Genomic DNA, 22,831 nt, shown 5'->3' on the forward strand with positions numbered 1-22,831 from the left:
TTGTAATAATAATTTGAATCAAATAAAAAAAAAATAAAACTGTAAGTTTAGTGGTTTCTTTTTTATAAACATATATGTATGTTAAGAATTTTTCGATCTCACTCCTTAAGTTAGAAAAACATGGCAAATTCTGGAACGAAGTGCAGTTTATATAATAAGTATCAAAATTCGGTGTAAAATTGAAACAATTATGGGAAATGTTAGTTAATTTTGAAAAATTTCAAATGACTTTTATGAAAGGATAGTTTTCTATGCCTTTAAATCAAATTTAATTTGAAGTGACAAATATTAAATAGTTGTATTTTTGGTGAAATGTGTCTTGTAGTACTAGTTAATTATTTTATGTCAAAATTATGCCCTTAATTGGCAAATAGTCCATTTTTTAATGAGGATTATTTATATCTAGTGACATTGGCCATGAGATTTTGAATTATTTTCACATTTAAACAACAATCTGACCCTATAACATGAGTCACTTTTTGGCAGGTTTAAGATTGTGATGATACAAATTGTATTATTTAAAAAAAATTTCACTATAAAACTTTTACAAACTTGCTTCCAATATTTAATCTTAATCTATGAATTAATAACACATCGTTATTGGGTTATGAATATGCTTAATTCTATTCAAGCTAAACCTTACATGTAATATAAAAAACATTTAAGAACTCATCCATTAATATATAATATCGTATTAAATCGATTTGATAATAAATGTGTATAACAATTGAATAAAAACAAGTAAGAAATTATAGTCGGGCGAAGCCGACCATATAATACCCTACACCTGTTACAAAAAGTAAATGTGTTTAAGTTTTCATAATAAATCATTTCAGTTTATTTACACCTTGCCTCGGATATACTTAAGCCATTTAATGTTTAATAAAACACATTTAAGTCAAATTTTTTAAGGGGGCTTTTTATAGGGACTAGGGTCAAATGAGATCCTATAATTATAGAGTTCATGGGGATCAGCAAGGATAGTATAGAACTTGGTTTGTCAGCTTTTTGTCGACGTACGAGTATATTAAACATAATTATGAACTTAAAGGCCCTATTCAGGGGTTCAGTTGTATGGCGAAATAATGCATCGATGTTAACCATTTTAGGCTTCTTTCCTGGAACAATAGAAGATCATTTCATTGAATTATCTTCAAAAGTGTTTTGACGGACGGACGGACAGACGGATGAACATAGTTTAATCGACTAAGAAAATGATTCTGAACAGATTGGTATACTTAAAGGTGGGTATAGGACCAATATTATTGTGCGTTACTTACAAGCCCTATTCGGGGGTTCAGTTGTATGAGCGCTAGGCTAAATAATGGACCGGTCTTAACCAATAGGCTCTTTGTTTGGGACATTAGAAAATCATGTACCAACGCACAGAGGGACTATGGCATACCTTAAGGTGGGTACAGCACTAATAATATTGTGCGATACAAACATCAAGACAAACCTAATATACCCTCCCCACTAAAGTGTTGTAGGGTATAATGATAGTTTTCGTTCAAATTGACCTCTGTTTTCCATTGAATGAATAATTAATTAATAATTAAGGACTGGTTTCGTAAAATATTTCCTAGCGCAGTTATTTTGTCATTTTAAAATAAATTTTAATATTGTTTTTTTTCATAAACTGCACTATATTCCTTAATTTACCTCAACACTTTTTAATCTTCCATTTTTTAATGGTATAAAAAGGGAAAATAATAAACAGAAAGTGCATTTCACTTTTGAGCAGTACTTTATATTAAAATGTCATAAAACATTTAAAGTCATCTTTCGCTTCAGCTATTAACCTATCGAATGACATTTCGAGAGAAGGCATTTGATTAAATACTCGTAATCGAATTCAGCGGTCTTAAATAAAACAAGTAAGAGTGTTATATTCGGCTATTCCGAATCTTTTATACCCACCATCAAATCACTGTTATATAAATGAACTTTGATATTTTGAATATTTTATTATTATATATCGATATTAATGAGAACATCAGGGTAATATTTGAAAGAGGTCCATTAATGGGGGTTTTACTATTAACAGTGCTCATTTTTATAGCGAGTAGGGGTAATTATACATACATATATGGACCAATTCTCATTAAAGTCTGTAGGAAGATTTCAGTTCCTTATTTGTTTAAAATTTCATCGATCTACTTGTATTTTGAAGCCACTAAGGAGCATTAAAGTCATAAAATATGGTAGTGAGATTTTAAATCAAAATTGTTTTATGTCGAGTTGCATTGCGGTATTCGTATTTTTCGCGTCATTTCTGGGGCGGAATTTATATGGGGGACTGATCCTCATAAAAATTGATAGAGTGATTTCGGTTCCTATAAAAGAGATAGAGATATTAGCTTACACGAAACTAGTTTATGTTGAATTTCATAAATCTACTAGTATTTTTAAGCCAGTACTGAGCTTTACAGTCATTTCCTGAAGGGGCCTTATATGGGGGTAGCGTCAATTATAGACCGATCTCCGTAAAATTTTGTAGAACGATCTTAGTTCCTACAGTCAGGTTTATATCGAATTTCATCGCTTTACTCGTTTTTTAGCCCATTGCTTTACTCTTTTTTTGATGGGGACATTATATGGGGGTAGATCAATTAAGGCTCGATCCACATCCACAAATTAGGTTAAGAGTTTTTGACTGGCAAGAAACTTAATTGAGTCGAATTTTATTACTATACTCGTATTTTTAAGCCAGTAAAAGTATTTTCTGATAGGGACCTTATGTTGGGGTTAGGGTCATAAGGCCTGTTCCACATAAAATTTGGTAAAGAGATTTTGGCTTGTGAAAAACTTCTGTGAGAGTAGTTTTATGGAGGGGACCTTATATGGGGGTAGGGTCAATTATAGACCGATCCACATAAAATTTGGTGGAAAGGTTTTGGTTCCTAAGATACATACTTATGTCAAATTTCTTCGCTATATTCGTTTATTACGCCCATAATTAACATTAAAATCGTTTTCTGAAGGGGGCCTTATATGGGGGAAAGGGTCAATTGTGAACCGATCCACATAAAATTTGGTAGAGAGATATTGCCTAGTATAAAACTTATTTCTGGGAAATTTGGTAAAGAGATTTTGGCTTGTATAAACTTACTTTTGTTAAATTTCATCGCTTTAGTCGTATTTTTAAGCAAGTAATGAGCGTTATAGTAATTTTATGGAGGGTCTTTATATGAGGGGTAGGGTCAATTATGGACCGATCCACATACAATTTCATAAACATTTTTGGCTGGTAAGATACTTCCTTATATTAAATTTCATCGCTATATTCGTTTGTTTAAGCCAGTAATGAGCGTTAAAGTCATTTTCTGAAGGGGACGTTATATGGGGGGTAGGGTCAATTATGGACCGATATACATAAAATTTGGTTCTGAGATATTGGCTTGCATAAAACTTATGTGTGTCGAATTTCATCGCTATATTCCCATTTTTAAGCGAGTAATGAGCGTTAAAGTCATTTTCTGAAGGGGACGTTATATGGGGGGTAGGGTCAATTATGGACCGATATACATAAAATTTGGTTGAGAGATATTGACTTGCATAAAACTTATGTGTGTCGAATTTCATCGCTATATTCCCATTTTTAAGCCAGTAATCTGCTATTTAGTAATTTTCTAAAGGGGACCTTATATGGGGGTAGGGCCAATTTTGGTCCTATGTCCGCCATAATGCAGAAATATTTTTCAGACGTCAAAAAACTGACCTATGCGAAATTTTGTGGTATTTGCATCATAAACAACGAATTTGTGAATATTTGAAGCTATTTATACAATATTCCGGGGGGTACAGTTGTATGGGGGTTGTGTGAAATCGTTGACCGATTTTGCCCATTTTCAATACCAAACATTTCTGATCAATAAAATATATTTTGGGAAAATTTTATCTCAATATCTCTTATTTTGTGGACGCTATCGTGCCAACAACAGACAGACGGACGGACATGGCTAGATCGTCTTAGAATCTTACGAGGTCCCAGAATATATATACTTTATGGGGTCTTTGAGCAATATTTCGATGTGTTACACACGGAATGACAAAATCAATATACCCCCCATCTTTTTTGATGGTGGGTATAAAAATTTCTACTAAAGTCATTCGATCCCCAGAACGATGTTTTGGTGCATTGAAAAATTATGTAAAATTATCTTATCTGGTAAAGCAAATGATTAGAGGCCTTAGGGTCGAAACAACCTTAACCTTTTCTCAAACTTTAAACGTGTAAGAACCTCTCCTTTCTCGGTATTAAGGATGTAATATAATGTGCTCAGTGGACCATTTTTGGTAAGCAGAACTGGCGCTGTGGGATGTTACGGTGCGCAAATTATAAGTATGTATGATCTTTACGTCTTACTTATATGCATTTTAACACGGCGATGGCATTGGCGGCAAGTGCTTACCGCACACTCCTACAAATAGGCAGTTAAGTAAGAAGTACTTACAAATGTAGTTTTGTTTTTGAAAAATAATTAGAGCCAGCAACACTTCAAAGCTATCTTATTAAACTTGAAAAAGTTAATTAGTGATGCATTTCAAGCCAACACATAAAATTGGTCCTCTGAAACTGTAATTTTTTATTGTGTGAGTAAAAAACTTACACCGTTGTGTGACCCTGGTACAGGGGTAAGATAAATGGAAATACCATAAAAATTGTCATGCACGATCAAGCAATTAATTTGTTATTTAAAAATTTTTATGAAAATAATGTGAGTTACTTACAATTTACATGAACATCGAAACGTTTGCTAACTGATGGTGGAACTCCATTCGAAGCGATACACAGGTATCCACCCATATCAGTTCGATGAACATTCCCCAGAACAAGTTTTTCACCTTCCACATTTTTCACAACTGAAATTAAACACAAAATTTATAATACTTTTGTATTATTATGCGACGTATAGACTCATGTGCAAGACATTTAGACGTTTCAAAATAATTACGAACTAATTCATATTTTAGAGCATATTTATATTGCGTTATAAGTTAATATTTTTTCTTTACTTTTAATTATTTTCAAAAGTTTTTAAATATCTAACACTAAAATTCGGACATTTTAGACTAAATTTAGCCAACTTTTTAAAGTTTTTACATGTTATAGTTTTGTACCAACCTTGTCTTTCTCTAGACTCAGTTCTTAAGATAATATCCTTTCCTCCTTCACGTTTCCATTGTACTGTTGGCATCGGCACTCCAGTTGCACTACAGATGAGTGTAATGGTACCACCTTCATTGGTTATACTCTCTTCTAGATTTTGATCCGGATGATTCAAGATATCTGGCGGCACTACGACATCTAAGTAGCCAGACTGAAATAATAACAATGTATAAATATATTTAATAATTTTTAGATTGAAAATTTTGCAATATGCTATGTTTATACAATTTTATGAGTAATGGATGCAATATAATGGTCGCTGAAGTTTTTTTTTATTTTAGCTATACTACAGCCATTCTATTTTCATCTATATATTTTAAAACTGTAATTAAATTATCCTGAAAAGGTAGTACAAAAGAATCCAAAATATTTGAACATTTATTGTCATTATTTTCATTACAATTAATTACAACATTTAATATTGTAATTAATTGAAATTGAATAAAATACATAGAAGCAAAATATTCTTGGCCAATTTAACTTCTACTAATTGGATTTTTTGTTATTCTGCCGTGGTTGATTAAACTAAATATTTACAAAAGGACATGTACAAAAAATGTTGCCGTTTTATTTCTTGCATCTAATCACATTCTTATGTGAACAACAAAATTGAAATGGCTCAAAACAAATAAATAAAATGTATGTATGTATGTATGTATGTATGTATGTATGTATGTATGTATGTATGTATGTATGTATGTATGTATGTATGTATGTATGTATGTATGTGTGAATGTGCAGATATTTGCATATTTAGGAATAATAAATATTTAGTTAAAGACATGTAATATTGGTAGATGGACATGTATTACAATTACATCAAGAGCCCACATTTCACAGATCTTTCCCGACCACATCAAGCCATATGCATATGTATAATATAAAATGTGTTAAAATTTTATATGTGGACTTTTTTGTGTCATTAAATTCTTCTCGGTAACTGTACAGGAATTGGGTAATTTCAGAGATGAAATTCTCGGCTAGAACACGTATTTATAAATGAATCATCTATTCGGTTAAACTAGGTACAGTTAAACAGTCTATCCAGTAGTACATATTTCTCAATATATGTTATATACGGATTTCAAAATACACATCCTACTTTTGATTACGGGTAAAACAATATGGAATATTTTGTTTTAGCTTGAACTGAGTTTATCAATGAACTGAGTTTATCAATGGAATGATTTCCTAAGTTTCAATGAAGAATTTATTAAAAGGTTTTTTTACGATTTGTAAATTATTCAGAAACTTCGTACTTAAGGTATGTTCTACCTGTTTGTACCCGAACACAATATTATCATTGTAATGCCAATTCAATGTAACTATAATATGTTTAAGTATGAAATAGTATCCTAAATATGTATATATGCATATGTATACACTAACAAAACATATGGTTATTTGCAGAAAACATTATCGTTGATTATGATGTTGTTTCAGAGAGGATTTTCTTAAAATCAACCATCGGTTTACAAAATAGTTTATTGAATTTTATCATTACATTAGTACATTAGTGTCTACTTACAGCTTTGTGCTGATACTTGTAGTTAATAGAAATCTTTAAGTTGTTAAAAGTAAGATAAAGTACTCATATTATATGTTCTAGATACACATTGTTACCGACCTTACGGTTGACTTATTTCTCTGATATATCTGATCTATAAAATTATAACTGTTGATAATGCAACTATATGTATATACATTTATCCTAATATTTTCTCTTTTTCTTTGAACTGCATTTCAATATTAGGAAAAATTCAAAAAATACCTTTTAAAAACAAAAATAGTACCAAAAGTTCCGACTGTACATATTTAATTTCATGTTTCTAGATTCAATATTATAGAAAACTCAAAAAGTATCTTTTGAAAAACCAAAAAGCACCAAAAATTTCCCTTTAATTGGTTCTCATCTAATTCCGAACCTACATACTTAATTTTATATTTCTAGGTTCAATATTATAGAAAATTCAAAAAGTACCTTTTAAATAACGTAAAAGTTCCAAAAAGTTCCCTTTTATGGCTTCTTACATAAGCCAAGCTCCACATAATTAATTTCATGTTTCTAGCCAATAACATCACACTAGTGCTGTTTTCGCTCTGATACTTTTACTCTGCTGCTCTCGCTCTGCCTTGTTTTTATAAACAAGAGTACAATAACAAAATTTACCGTATGATTATGTATTTTGTTTTTTGCAATTTCTGTTGGAGCATGGATAAAAATCTAAATTTTTGATGAAATTTTCAGAGGTTGTCTCGAATTTTTGCTCATATCTCCGGTATTTATGGACCGATTTTGCTGATATTAAATAGCAATCTTCTCGAAAGCACGTCTAACAGAATTATTGAAGATTCGGATCTCTCCGATATCTGGGGTTCTCTAAAAACTGATTTCAGCAAACACACAGACGGATAGACAGACAGACGGACATAGCTTAATCAACTCACCTACCTATAAGGGGTCGGAAAATTATATTATAGAAATTACAAACGGAATGACAAACTTATATATACCCTTCTCACGAAGGTGAAGGGTATAAAAAAGGAGTATAAATCTAAATTTCCATACAAAATTTTATTTTTCAAAATAAGGACTATGAGATACATATAAGAAGTCTTTGCTCAGAAGTAGGTTGTTCTACAATACAGAACATTGGTTGGAAATTTATTTAAAATTTTTATATATACATATGTACAGGAAGCACTGTATTTATTTATTTTATATTTATTTGGGATTTTAATACTTTAACCTAGTACACAGATTGTGACCCTCAATTTCTTGCATGGTGTTATTAGAATAATTGTTTTTGCTTAAGTTAAAACAAAACCATATTAAGAAGCTTTTTGTATTGATAAATACAGAAAATGTGAATTTTACGGTAAATTATCCGAAATCGAATTTCCGAGATTTATTTGACAATCCTGCATACTTGGATTTCTAAACATCAATTCCAATTCCTCAATACAACGAGAAATAAAACATTCATGTCAAAAGATTTGGGCACCTCTAATGTACATACATATGTATAATATTCAATGGTCAGATTTATTCCCACTCAAACACAATATCTATATAAGTACATATGAACTCGTATAATGTACGATTATGTACATAGGGTAAACAACAGAAGAAGAAAATTTGTTAAATCTTTAAATCCCCAATTACTCGAAATGTGTTTATTATTATTTTTTACTTATTTCTGATTTTAGTTGTTGTTGATTCTGATCCTGTTCTTGTTATTGTTTACTCATTTTTCTTGCGAATAGGAATGGTTCGTGCTTTGGAAGCCCGGTATACCAAAAATAATAAGATGAGATTGAGGATTATAATAAACAAAAATATACAAGTAAATATCATGACATTAGTATTTGTATGGATTAAGAGTAATTGCCATCAATGTGTGACATAAGAATAAAAAATTTAAACACATAAACACTCGTTTATACAGTTTCAGTTATTTTGTCAACAGTACAATTCGTGCAATCGTGACGGCATGATGAAGTACAGGAAAATGAAATTCATATAAACTAAGGCATGTCCCCACCACAAAATCTAAATTACAAACATTTTGCAAAAAAAAAAAAAAAAAAAAACAAAAATGTTAGAAAGAAACATTTTGTTTGTATGACTTTAAAACGCAAATAAACTCGTTAAATAAAGAGAAGAACAAAATCAACTACAAGTGTTAAAGTATGAGACTGACTGACCACGATGTCTGTTGAGGTATGCATGTAAGTGTCTATGTATGTGTATGTGAGTGTGTGAAAGTTCCGGTATTAGTGATAGAAACGGAAGGACATGGCCATTTGAAAGTGTTGGACAGTCACACACACTCATTCACATATCAAAATATATACATGTGTATGTAGTCATTCGTGTATAGTGTAATGGAAAATTTATAAACAAGCTTAAAAGGATTGAATGAAAACCGAGACAAGACAGACTAAATGGCCAGGTGGTAGCTTAGAATGACTATTTATGTGAATGTCACACTTACACACATGCACAAATCATGAATGTACAAATGTAGTTTTAGTTTAGTAAGTGTATAAGTATTTGTATATGAAAATAGTTTATATGTGTATGTGTGTATTTAAAGGCCTTTTTATGGGGATACACTGATAAGCACATACCTGACTCTTCATGGGGTCTGTATTCACTTGGCACATATAACTACCCGAATCATTTAGCTGTACATGGGATATGTGAAGTTTCCAGGTGTTGTGACCATTGTGTGTCACTGATAATCTTGGATTTAGAGACACCATATGGGTGTGAATACCGAGTATTGCTTTAGAATCGGATTTAATCCAGGCAACCTAAAAATATACAAACAAACAAATAATTACATATATGTACATTGTACTCACATACAAAACAAACACACATAAATGATTTAGTTAACCACACTTACACATAAACACACTCTCCTACATAAAATCGTTTCAAAAATCTCTTCTTAAAAACATATTTATTCGTATTATATGAGGGTAATAAGTAGACACTCGACCACATATTGTTTACATGTACAAACTTTGTATATATTTATATACATATCTATATAAAGGAATATATACATACTTACATGTTCTATGGTCGAAATATGTCTCACTAACTGTTTTCATATGTACATACACGGAGAAAAGTAATTAAGTAATAGTTGAATTATCAGTTGATATAATTATAAATATTTGTTAGAAATCTCCATTTGGACTTCAATCAATTTATTATCAAACAGGAAATAATTTCTAGATAGTAAGTATAATCCGCCAATGAAGGAAATTTTCAGAACATAAAAGTTTCCTACTCTCATGAGGAATAATAGACTAAAGGCACCTATCATAGTAACTTTTACTTTTTGTTTTTCCGAAAAGCCACAATTAGTTCGGAATAAAATCATGAAAACAGAAAGCGAAAAACTCAGTTTACAGTTTTTCTGTAGCTAATAATAAAACTAATAAGTATTTTTTAAACAAATATATTGAAAAAAAACGAAATTTTGAAAAGATATTATTTACACTTTTTCTTCCTGAAAATGAAAATAAAAAAATAGTTGCAATGGCCAACCCTATTGCTCACTTCAGCCACATTATAGTTGTTCATATCTTATGACGAAGATTACATAAATATTACTCACTTACAAGCAACATTGCACAACAGTCACTGTTTGATTTCAACAAACACTTTAGAAATACGATTTCAATACTTTCCAAGAGTAAAACGATAAATTTTGATCAGCGGAAGAAGTGAAATCTTTTTTAGAAAAAGTTAAAGAAATTTATAACTCTCTTAGAGCTATAACAACCACATATTAACATCAAGTCTCAATCATAATTCACTGTCCAATTAAGGACAATAGTGCCAAATTGTTTTCTCTTCGTGTATGAATGAATGTTGATTTACTAACTAAATTTTAACTCTTAGCTAACGCATAAACTAACAATTGCAAGTGCAAACAATAGGATTTTTAACATTCACACAATTAATAATATATTCAGGTAGTGCTTGGAACTAACATGGTAATGACTTATGCAACTAATAGTAAACGCGGTGGACTTTAAAAATATTTGAAATAAATAAATTTATATAAAAATATTTAAGTAAAAAGAAGTAAGAAGTTATAGTCGGCGCCGACCATATAATACCCTACAGCTGTATACGAATAAAATGTGATTTAGTTTTCATAATAAAGCATTTAAGTTGAATTGTACCTTGCCTCAGATATACTAAAGCCATTTACTGTTTAATAAAACTGTGGATATTTAAGTAAAATTCTGATGGGGGCTTTTTAGAGGGGCTAGAGTCAAATGAGGCCCTATAATTATAAAGTTTACCAGGGTCATCAAGACTATTATACAACTTGGTTTTGCAGCTTTTTGTCGAGATGCGAGTATATTAAAGATAATTATGAACTTAAAAGCCCTATTCGGCGGGTTCAGGAGTATGGGGGCTAGGAGAAATAATGGACTGATGTTAACCACTATTAAAGATCAAATTTCATTAAATTATCTTCAAAATTGCGACCTGTAGTTTGATTACACGGACGGACATAGCTAAATCGACGCAAAAAATTATTAAGTATGTGCCGATTGGTATACTTTAAGGGAATAGGACCAATATTATTGTGCGTTATAAACCGAATTAAGCTTTCACACTAAAGTGGTTTAGGATATAAAAAGCAGCAAGAATCTACGTCAAACGAAATAACACACCAAAAAAACAAGTAAGAGTTCTATGTACGGCTGTGCTGAATCTTACATACCTTTCACTATAGTGTCAGTGAGTGCGATTTTTGCAAAAAAAAAAGAAAAAACAAAAGATACACCTTTGGCTCTCATGTACTTTGGGATTTATAAGTTTACATTCATATTTCTAGGTAAATATTAAAGAAAATTCAAAAAGTTCATTTTGAAGAACTATAAAGTACCAAACTGTATAGTTTTATAGGACCACACCTACTCCGGTACCTACATGCTTACAAAGAAAAAACATTAACATTAGCTTTTTTTATTAACATGTTTTTATCTTTCTTTAATTTTTATTTAAACAAATTTTGATTTGTTTTAATTATCTCTTTGTTTGAAACCTAAGTGTAAAATTTTGATGAAATTTTTCATATAATTCAATTAATGTTTAATTTATTAAAAAATTTCTGGCCTACTTTTCTATTTTAGTTTTTTTTTAATATTTTGCTTTGAATTTTTTTGTCTTGTTTTATAATTCTTAAATAGTCAATAAAATTTTAGGCATATATCCTATTCAAGTTTGTTGACAATTTATAGAACACTTTTTATGTTCAATTGTGACAATAAATTCATATTTAATTTATACAATTAATGAATTAATCAATGTTAAATCTTGTCTCAATTACTGGCATTAATTGTTCTGATTAATTCGTTGTTTGAAAAAAAAATATATATATTTTTACTTTTTTTTACATACAGGTGCAAAACTTCATTCATAAAATTATTTTGATAATTGAAACTTATTTTCAGTTTTTTCTGCATAGTATCATGTTTCTTGACAATAACAACACACATCTTTATTATTGCTATTTTTTTATTTTGTAACTATAACGTATATTTTATTTGTCTCCAACAAATTAAAACAAATAAATTATTTTGATAAAACCCCGATAAAATTTAGAGATGAGATGATAATAAAAACTGAATTACACACAACTTATGTAATTAGCATTGAAATTTTGTACGGCGAATCATGTAATTTAATTCCTAATTGTGAGTTAAATGAAGAATGAGAGAGCAAATGACAACTAATTGCATCGTGTGATCGTGGTATAAGTAGAAGAACAAAACTTATCATATGCGTCATATAAAAAACTAAATTAAAAACTTACTTTGTATTGACCCAAATTGTTGACGACACATGTGAATGAAACATCACGACCCTGAGGTACTGTTATATTAGGAAGTAGCGATAAAAACTCTGGTTCTGGTTCATCTGGTTGGTTATGACCTGTAAAAAATTATATTTGTTATTTTTAATGCATGCGACACATGTGTTCATAAGAAATAAGTCAGTACAAATTTGTTTAGAAAGTAAAAACAACGAAATTTGGGATTATAATTTGCTTTTTGTGCCATTATTTCACATTTTAAATAAAATATTAGATGTAAAATTTGTTGATGAAAATTTATTTCATTTTAAAATATGGGACTTTGGTCTCGTTGGCGTTTTTTATTTTTAAATTGGAGAGTTTTAGTATAATTTTTAATTTCTAATAAATTAAAATAAATTCCATTTGACTTCTAGTTAAAGTTTTCCTTTTTTCAAGAAAATACACATATTTCCCTGAAGAATAAGAGTTACATTCCTGAAAGTTCCCATTACTAATTCATATATACATGTATATGTGATAAAATCCTTTTACATATATAATGAAAATTCCACGATATAAAATTTAATTCAAATACAACAGCATTAAAAGCCAAACATTTAAATACAGGCGTAAAAATTTTTAAAATATGTAAGTATGTTTGTATGCATATGTATATTAGGGTATTCAAAACGGAATCAACAATACAGAATTTTATAAATATTTAGAAAAATTTATCAGATATAATAATAAAAAATAATTTATTATTATATCTGATTACGAATCAAGTTTTACCAGAATTCTTTTTCTTTTAAATGCGACTTTTAAGACAATAAAGTTATAATTTTCACTTTATTTGCTATTGCTGGGAGTTTATTGAGGTAGAAGACAGACAAGACCCAGTTCCTTAAAAATTTTATTTATATACTCTAAATCCAACTAAATTTACTAACACGAATTTTGTATGTAGGAACAAAAGGATCATTATTCTGGTGTGTTATAAGCGGGGGAAGGATTTCTATGCAAATACATGTTTGCAGTCAGTAACTCAAAATAACTTTTAACTATTTTTCTTTTCGAATCAAAGAATTTGCTATAAAATGGCATCGATTTGTTTTTGCATATTTTTCATATTTTGTTATAAATGTATAAATTGCATATTTTGCTTTAAATTGCATATATTTTACATATTTCCATCATTTTTATAGCATATTTTGCATATCTTTTTATTTTTATAAAACAAATTGTTTTGTTTTCTATGTATTTTATATTTTTACAACAAATTTGGTATTTACATATTTAGAATTTGTTTAAATAAATATCAGCAAATTTCGACTTAACAAAATACTAGATTCTATGAAATACAATTTTATATAGTTTTATTTAATTTTTAAAACCACAATAGTGCGGAAGGGATTTTGATGATGAAATTTTGTTCTTACATCTCTCTTGCGCCCATAATTCGCTTAAAACATTATCAAACGATAAAATCCGGAAGAAATATAACTTATACAAAAACACATTCATTCGCCAAAATTTATTAGAATTTCTATCAAGCTTTCCACTTTTAAAAATTAAAAATACACTATTATAAGTTGTTTCTTAGTCTATATATTTGTCATTCTCGAGATCGAGATCCGTTAAAGTGGTATTATAGTACCTAAAGCAGTCTCTAAAAACCTGTACATTTGTTGACAAAAACTTTAAATTTCAATACTATTAACATGTACCTTCACAAAGACATTTTATAGTGCATATTATAAGCGCATATTTTTAATTTTTTTTATCGCATGAAAATCCTTGCCCTGGTTATAAGAAATATATTTTTATAATCTTCTCCCTAATGTGCATAAAAATATATTTTTTGAGACAAATAAAACATACCTTGGGCAAACACCTGCATACTGTTTCTCCTGCTATCACCACCATCTCCAAAACCCATCAGTAAAAGTATAAAGACCAGTAATACGCTTATGCAGCATTTAACTTGCTCCATTGCAGTCTGTATAAAACACACACGTTATTTAAATCCACCAGAGTGTAATGTTAAATTAGTTGCTTCTTAGGCGCCGCGGATGAATAGGTACTTCTGTATCAACCTTAGTTTCAGCTTAAAAGTTGCACCAACTGTTTTTGATGTTGCTGCTGCTGTTGTTCCATATACACGTAACAGGAGTAGAGAAGGAGTAAGTGTGAGTACTTTAAGACATTGAAATAAATGCTAAATGTGGCTTCCGGTAGTGTCAGTTGTGGTATGGTTAATTTTAATGATGTCAACGTAACTCGCTCCATCCATAGAGAAAATGAAGTGCGTCTATAGAATATATGAATGAATTTGAATACGCCAGAACGTCGGCATAACAATTTTTTTCACTTCAGTGAAATAAAATCTGCAAAAGAATTTTAAAAGTAAACAAAGCATAAGTTATTTTTTTTTATTTTTTAAAATAAAATTTTGTTGATATCTTAATAGCTTGTGTAAAAGTATAAAAAATATATATGTATTAACAATTTTTTAGTACTAAGTACTATAGAGGAGAGAGTCTGGTAGCTTTCCTAAAAGAAATACATCATCAAAGTTGTGTAAAAATCCGGCAAGCAAAAGTACATCACTATAAATCACAGAACATTTTTAAAATTAAAAGTAATTACTTTGCCAAGCCCACCTTGTTCAGTCATATGATCGAAATTATATCCACGATATTCATATTTTTGTTACCGATTAAGAACATATATAATAGCGGAACAGAAGAATTAAGCCTAATATATATCTAATATATTTAAAAACTTTAATGCAGTGTCTAAAATGTTTTGTAATATTGTAAAGTAAAATGCAAAATAATCTTAGGCTTAGTTCTTCTGTTCCGCTGTGTAAATACCATCACTTCTTCAGGTCTTTTTCAGTACTTCCATAATTTGTGTTTCATACACTGAAAATAATCCATGCTCAACTTTACGAAAAAAAAATTTCGTAACTTCTATTTTCGTAATATTTACAAAAATTTCGTGTATAATACGAAATATTATTTAATTTCTATTTTTACGAAAGTACGAAAACCTTTCGTAATATTATTTTTAAAGTTTAGTGAAATTAAACATAATGATATTAATTATATTATGATTAAATAAAACTACAAAATTTTTATAAAATTTAAAAAAGTATAATATTATTCACGAATTATTTTCATAAAAAAATTTAAAATTCGTGTGGAGAATAATTTTGAACTGAAATTAGAAAACTTATTTTAAAATGAACAAAAATGTTTGAATAAATTAATATTTCGTAAATTTTAACATATTTATTCAAAATTCCCTTTTTCCTAATTTTTTCAAGAATATTTTGCATTATACTAAAATATTTCGTACAATTTTGTATATATTACGAAAGAATTTCGTGGTGCGAAACAACGAACGATTCGTACAATGTACGACATTTTTCGTATATATTAGGCATGGTTTTCAGTGTAGGAAAAAATTTTATGTATAAAATTATGAATAAAAATATTCATAAAAAGTTTTCAAATAAGAATATTCAGACGAAGAACCATTAAAACGTTGTCCTGCTGCAGATACAAATTAAATTTAACGACGGGTTTTTGGTAATATTGTGAAATACACAAAAAATATTTATTTTATATGTTTATTATTTTTCAATTATAGAAATATAATATTGACAAAACCAAACTCTAGACAACAAAATAATTGTGTTTGTTGTCGAAACGCTCCATACTTATTATATCATTATACGTTCCACCACCATCAGTTATGATTTATGGTATATATAATTTTGTCAATCCGTGTGTATCATCAAGAAACAGACCCAACAAAGTATATATATTCTAGGTCCTTATTGAATTCTGGAACGATTTAGCTATGCCCCTCCGTCTGTCTGCCTGTGTAAAATACGCTCACGTTAAAAACGCAACAATAGAAATAAATGAAATTCACTTCAATCCGGTACACTTTGATAAAATCAGCAAAATCGGTTCACAATATAAGTCGTTTTGAGAAAAAATTGCAGACTATCTAAAAAAGTTAAGTTTTTTCGAAATTCTTAAGTAGTTTTCTCAAAAACTGCAAAAAAAATTCGATAAATTTTGTCACACAACAGTTTTTTCTACCAGGGAAGAAGTATATTAAAAATCATGATAATTGATTAAAAAATTTCCATAGACCGATACGAAGGTATATATTCCCGGAAATCGTTTATCGTTAATACCTCCCTCAAATATTTTGATATCAACACAATATATAAATTTAATATAATTTAAATACAAATGGTAATTGATCATAGCTCCCGTATAAGGTCCATTTTCGAAAACCACTTACACGCAAATATTTCACCGAAACTCACTTAATACATATTTTTCTGGAACTAATCAAAATTAGTTCCACATTAGTGTGTCCCATTTAGCACATTTTAGGATAAAATACCTTTAAAACGATTACACTATTAAATTTTTTTTTCAAAAGATTATCCTACCAGCGATTAAAAATTTGATCTCAGTATGATATGTTCAAAAATTTTTCTGCAATCTTTTCGAATTGGGTGTAAAAAATTCCGTAATTTAGAGCTTATTGCGGGAAAAATAATTAAAATTTGTGTTAGTGTATTTCTGGTCCGCAAAACGACTTTTATTGTATTATAAGGGATACATAAATTCAAAAAAATCTAAAATATTCTGAATTTTTCTGTATGAGTTAAAAATTACGATAATTTTCACATACATTTTAATAAAAAGTCATATTATGAACCAAAAAAAATTCTACAACAATTTTTAATTTTTTTTTGCCCTAATCAGCTCAAAATTATTTTAAAAAACATCATGCAGAAAAAGTGGTAACAAAAATTTAATGGAATAATGTTGCTAAATTAGTACTCTGTTTGTATAGTTGGAAAGAATGTGAAATGTTTCTAACAACATTTCAGCAGCATTTTTTTCAATTGTGTGAACTAATGTAGATTCTAGTTAGTTTTATTATCTAGTAGGATATATTTCATAATTATGAAAAATTTTATGATATGAGCGTTAAGCCATTTTCGTCCTTATATGGGGCGTAGGATCAGTAATAGATCAATCTTTTTAAAATTCAGTAAGAAGATTACTGGATTCAACATTATGGAAAATTTAAAAAGTTTCAAATGAGGATAGAGAAGGTTCTCCTTTAAAAATTTTTATTCAATAATGACCGTGTACGTACCATTTGAAGAACGAAAAAGTCATCAGTCATGTTAAATTTTAATAATATGACTGATGAAATATTATTTGTTCAATTCACCATAAAGTTGTATATTGTACCTACTAAAGTGGAGTAACAGTGATTGTGAACAGATCTTTGCAGCAAGTCATAAGTTTTTGTTCTCAATGAAAAAAAAAAAAAACAATCAAAACAAATACACATAACAATGTCAAAAGATAAAAAAATATTAAATTAATTAAACATGCAAAATAAACCAAATTAATTTCTTTAAACTTTGATTTTAGTGTTACCACTTTATCGTTTTTTATGCTAAAATCGTTTGATTTTTGTTTATATGTTGAAATAAACAAGTAGCAACACTAAAATTTCTTACAACATTCGAAAAGCATATGTAAAATTGTCGTATGAGTTGTATAGAGCTTTTGCATAGAAAATACCAACAACATTTTTATGACTATTGTAGCAGCTGCTGACATACAACGCTACAACATCGATTGTAAAATTCAAGAAAATACATTTGGAATAATGAAATAAAAAATATTCCATCTTTATATATAAAACTTACATATAAAACTTAATTATTCAAATTTGCATTAACTTGTGTTTTCAATAATTACCATACAATTTACCCGAATTTCGTCCTTTATAGGAATTAAAATTAAAAATTAAACATTTTTTTTCATATTTTACAAAAGTTTTCTCAATAAGTTTGAATAAAGTAAAATTTCCCGTTTTTCCCTTTTTTGTATTTTATCGTAATTTCTTCTTCCCGATGAATATCAAATATTTTCTTTCAATAAATACTACAGAGTTAGTCCGTAATTTAATAGGTAAATAAAAAATAGACCTTTGTAAATATTTAATGGGACAAGAGTGGAATATAACCAGCAAAAAATAAATTCTATGGAAGTACTGAAAAAGACCTGAAGAAGCTATGATTTTAACACAGGCTTGTCATAGGAGGGATGTTCTTTTTATTTGATTCCAAATTCACTTCATGTGAAGTCATTTTTAGGAAGTAATTTATATATTATTTTTTGGAATTAATTAGGAAGTGAAATTGTAGTGTTATAGAACACATTCAATATTATAGAATACAACTAATTTGACAAAAATGTATCTTAAATTAAAAAAAACAAGTAAGAGTGCTATATTCGGCTGTGCCGAATCTTATATACCCTTCACCTAAGTTTGTTAAAAAGAACAGTCAGTACCAAAAAATCTTCTTATATGTTATTCTTTTGGAAGTACTTCGTTTTATTTTTGTACGTATATATTATTTTTTTCAGATATGTCCTTACATCCCACTAAATGACCCCAAACCACTTAAAGTATGAAGATACACCAAAAACGTCCATTTGGAAAAAAATATTGGAAAATTATGCGCAAATATTGAAAAAAAAATAAAATAATAATTCCTTTTAGAATCTAATAAGGACCCAATATTTCAATATGTTACTAACGGAATGACAAATACAATACATCCACCATCTGTTTTGATGATGAGTATAAAACATGTTAAGTAGCTGATGAAATGCACACATATTTTTTACCCGTATCTTAAGATTTTGGAGGTGTATGGCAAGTTTTATTTAGAAATTATTCGAATAAAAACTTTTATTCGTTATTCGTTCGAATAATCAAAAATATTGTAATTTCTTATTGGAATAATTTTAAACACGAATAATTGAAACCCTACTATCTAAACTCCTTTAGAAAATTATTCTTAAAGTTGGGTCACTTGACAAGAAGCTCCCCATATACATTTACATTATATTATATACTGTATGCTTTGAATTATTTTGCAAAGAGAATTATTTTGGGGTTTTCACTGTCGCTTTTATTTTATTCTTTAGCAATCTATACATCAATATTTAAACATTTTTGAATATTTGGATGGTAAACATCTAAAACTTAAATTTTTTTACGACTTTTCAGATTCATCTCATATTTCTGTAAAACTAATGCGGTTTTTCTGTATATTGATAAATAAACGATTGTGGTTTCATTCATTAAATTGTAATAAGAAATTTTTAAAATAAGCTTTATCTGTAATAACTCTTACAATGGGATTCATTGTATATAAAGCAATGGCTAAAGCGTCAGCAGAATTGGTTTATTTGTACTGCATATGAAAATGCTATATTTACATTAAAAAGGTCTGGAATTCACAAAATAGATATTCATTTCATAATGTTTTGATCAAATGTTAATATTCCACGTTCACATGTTATTTAAAAAACAACATAAAATCTTATCCATAAAAATTATATATGAGGCAATCTAATATAATTTATATGTTTATGTATGTATATATGTATGTATGTATGTATGTATGTATGTATGTATGTATGTATGTATGTATGTATGTATGTATGTATGTATAGTGAAATTTGTAAGTACATACTAGAATACAATATCAAACTATGTATGTATATGCAAATATAAAACTTCAAATATATACATATGTATATGCAAACACAAAACTTAAAACAATAAGTGGACATTATTTTGAAAAAGTTTCTGGTAAATATATTTTTTGAGGTTTTCATTTGTAATCTATTCCCATGTATTGGACTATTATAATAGTATACATTATCAAAAAGTTTTTAAAGAACACCTTCAAATCATAATGTGTTGTAAATTTTAGTTACAGTAAAGATTTGAAAATAACAATATTCTGTCACATTTGCCGCGAAACCCTTTTTAACGCTCGGGAAAAAGAAATTAACTTTTCTAATGTACTTTTTTATACTCTATGATTATTAAACCGGAAAAACTTCCCACAAAGTCCCTAAAAAATATTTATTATACATACTCTGATTTATAGAAATCAGTCTTTAAAAAACACTATATGACGGCTATAGACGCCTTTTGCATCTACTAGAGCTCGACAACTATAAATGTCATTTACGTCACATCCTAGAAAATATTGCCAAAACAAAAAATTGTCAAAAGCTTAAAAGCAAGTTAAAAGATTTAGGTAAAAAGCTTACTAAAAACAACAACATATTTTGATCTAAACTTTCTAAAGCCATACAAACATATCACTCCCATTAAATTTGTTCTATGTACAAGTTAATATTGTAAAAAATGTTTTATTCTTTAAAGTGTTAATTGAAAAGTTCCCTATAAACGAATGGGGCATCATATCAGCGCTTCTACGATAAGATGTAAATCATGATCATTCCGAAATTTTCGAATTAAAACATATTTTTTGGAAATTGAAAATATAGTCATTAAATAATAATGTGGATTGTTTAGATACAGTTAAATACTATGGACCCATCCTTACATAATTTGGTAATGAGTTTGTGGATCCTATAAAACTTTGTTTGTGCCGATTTTCATCACTATACTTGGATTTTAGCCTGTTATATATCGTTTCTTCGTTTTCGATATGTGGGATATGTTCAATTTTGAATCCATCCTTATTAAATTTGGTACATATATTTGTGTTCTTATAAAATTGTTTATGACTAATTTTACCACTATGTTGGTATTAATAAGCCTGTTTTGAGCTTTAAAGTTATTTCCTTAAGAGGAATTGGTATGGGGATATGGTCAACAATGTTATTATTAGATCAGTTATGAGCGTTAGTCACTTTCTGAAGTAGACCTTATATAAGGGTCAATTATGTTCTGATCCTCTAGATGTTGTTCTTATAAAACTTATTTGTTATAAAACTGCTATTATTAAGTTCTTAAGAGCGATAGAGTCATTATACCCTACACCACTATAGTGGGAAGGGTATTATTTGTTTGTGCTGATATTTATAACGCATTAAATTATTAGTACTATATCCACCTTAAAGTATACCGATCGACTCAGAATCACTTTCCGTCCGACCGTCCGTGTGTCCATGTAAACGTTGTTATCAAAATACAGGTCGCAATTTTAAAGATAATTTGATGAAATTCGGAATACACTTTTGTTTTGAATCAAGGACAAAGCCTATTGAAAATTGTTAAAATCGGTCCATTATTTCACCTAGCCATCATACAACTGAACCCCCCCAAAGGGTTTTTGAGCACATAATTATGTAAAATATAAGTTGTATACAAGCCTTGATGACCTTGTCGAATTGATTGGACTTCATTTGACACTAGCCCCCACACAAAGCCCCCTTCAGAAAGTGACATGAATATCCGCAATTCATTTATTAGCAATTCATAAATATTATGTATATATATATATATTATATATATAATATAATTATAAATCTATCCAGCTCATTTTATCGGGATCGGTCCACATTTGCCTAATTTAATATTCATAGCTCGTGTAGGGTATCATATAGTAGGCCAAGCCCGACTACACTTTCTTACTTGTTTTCTATGGGAATCTAATATGAGGGGTAGGATCAATTATGAGCCGGTCGTCACTAAATTTGGTAAAGTGATTTTTGTTCCTGTTTGTGTTGAATTTTGCTATAATACTGCTATTATGAGTGTTAAAATTAAATTTGGAAGAGAGATTTTTTGTTCTTATAGAACTTGTTTATGTCGAATTTCGTCACTATACTGCTACTGTTAAGTTCTGAAAGGGGTTGGTCAATTATGGTTCGATGTCCGCAATACATCACAGTATAATTTGTGTTTGCATAAAAAAAACTTGTGCAAAGTTTTATCTCGAATGCTGCCTAATTAATGTACATTACTATAACACTTTATACTGTATTGTGACAAACGCCTTTTAAATAATATCACTGTAGTCCAACTCTATAAACGTTTATTTTTATTTAACAAGTGTTAAATAACGCATTCGAATGAGCCATAAAAATTCAAAAAATATTTCTAGTCAAAAATCTATAAGAAATACCTATTCCTAACAAAATTGTCTTGTAGATAATTAAAAAAATGTTTTAAAAGTAAATTTATAAAGAATTTGTTATGTTTTAATAAATAAAAATTTTGTGTCCATTTTAAAACGTTTTGTTTTAAACTGTAAATTTTGGCTCTTCCGACTCAAAAGTTTGCCAATCCCTGACCTAGCTCATAAACCCCATAAATCCCCAGATTGAATTAAAGTAGAAATAACTTATCAGTTACGTATTCCCGAAAAATTTAATATATAAAATTAATTTCAATTCAAAAGGTTTAATATTCCAGGTTTAAT

General features: G+C 28.8%; 1 protein-coding gene across 2 annotated transcripts in view; it reads right to left on the reverse strand.

Moving 5' to 3' along the window:
• The window catches only part of LOC111686417 (lachesin), a 91,801-nt gene that overhangs the window by 11,657 nt on the left and 57,313 nt on the right, over positions 1-22,831 (reverse strand). For both annotated transcript variants that reach the window (XM_046954229.1, XM_046954236.1), the window contains exons 2-6: positions 14,395-14,900; positions 12,532-12,650; positions 9,308-9,493; positions 5,129-5,324; positions 4,735-4,866 (exon numbers count right to left, since the gene is read on the reverse strand). In XM_046954229.1, coding sequence (XP_046810185.1) covers positions 4,735-4,866; positions 5,129-5,324; positions 9,308-9,493; positions 12,532-12,650; positions 14,395-14,506 — 745 coding nt within the window. In that variant the 5' untranslated portion in view covers positions 14,507-14,900. The remainder of the gene's footprint in view (positions 1-4,734; positions 4,867-5,128; positions 5,325-9,307; positions 9,494-12,531; positions 12,651-14,394; positions 14,901-22,831) is intronic.

Source organism: Lucilia cuprina, chromosome 2 (assembly GCF_022045245.1).
Source record: "Lucilia cuprina isolate Lc7/37 chromosome 2, ASM2204524v1, whole genome shotgun sequence".
Taxonomy (NCBI): Eukaryota; Metazoa; Arthropoda; class Insecta; order Diptera; family Calliphoridae; genus Lucilia; species Lucilia cuprina.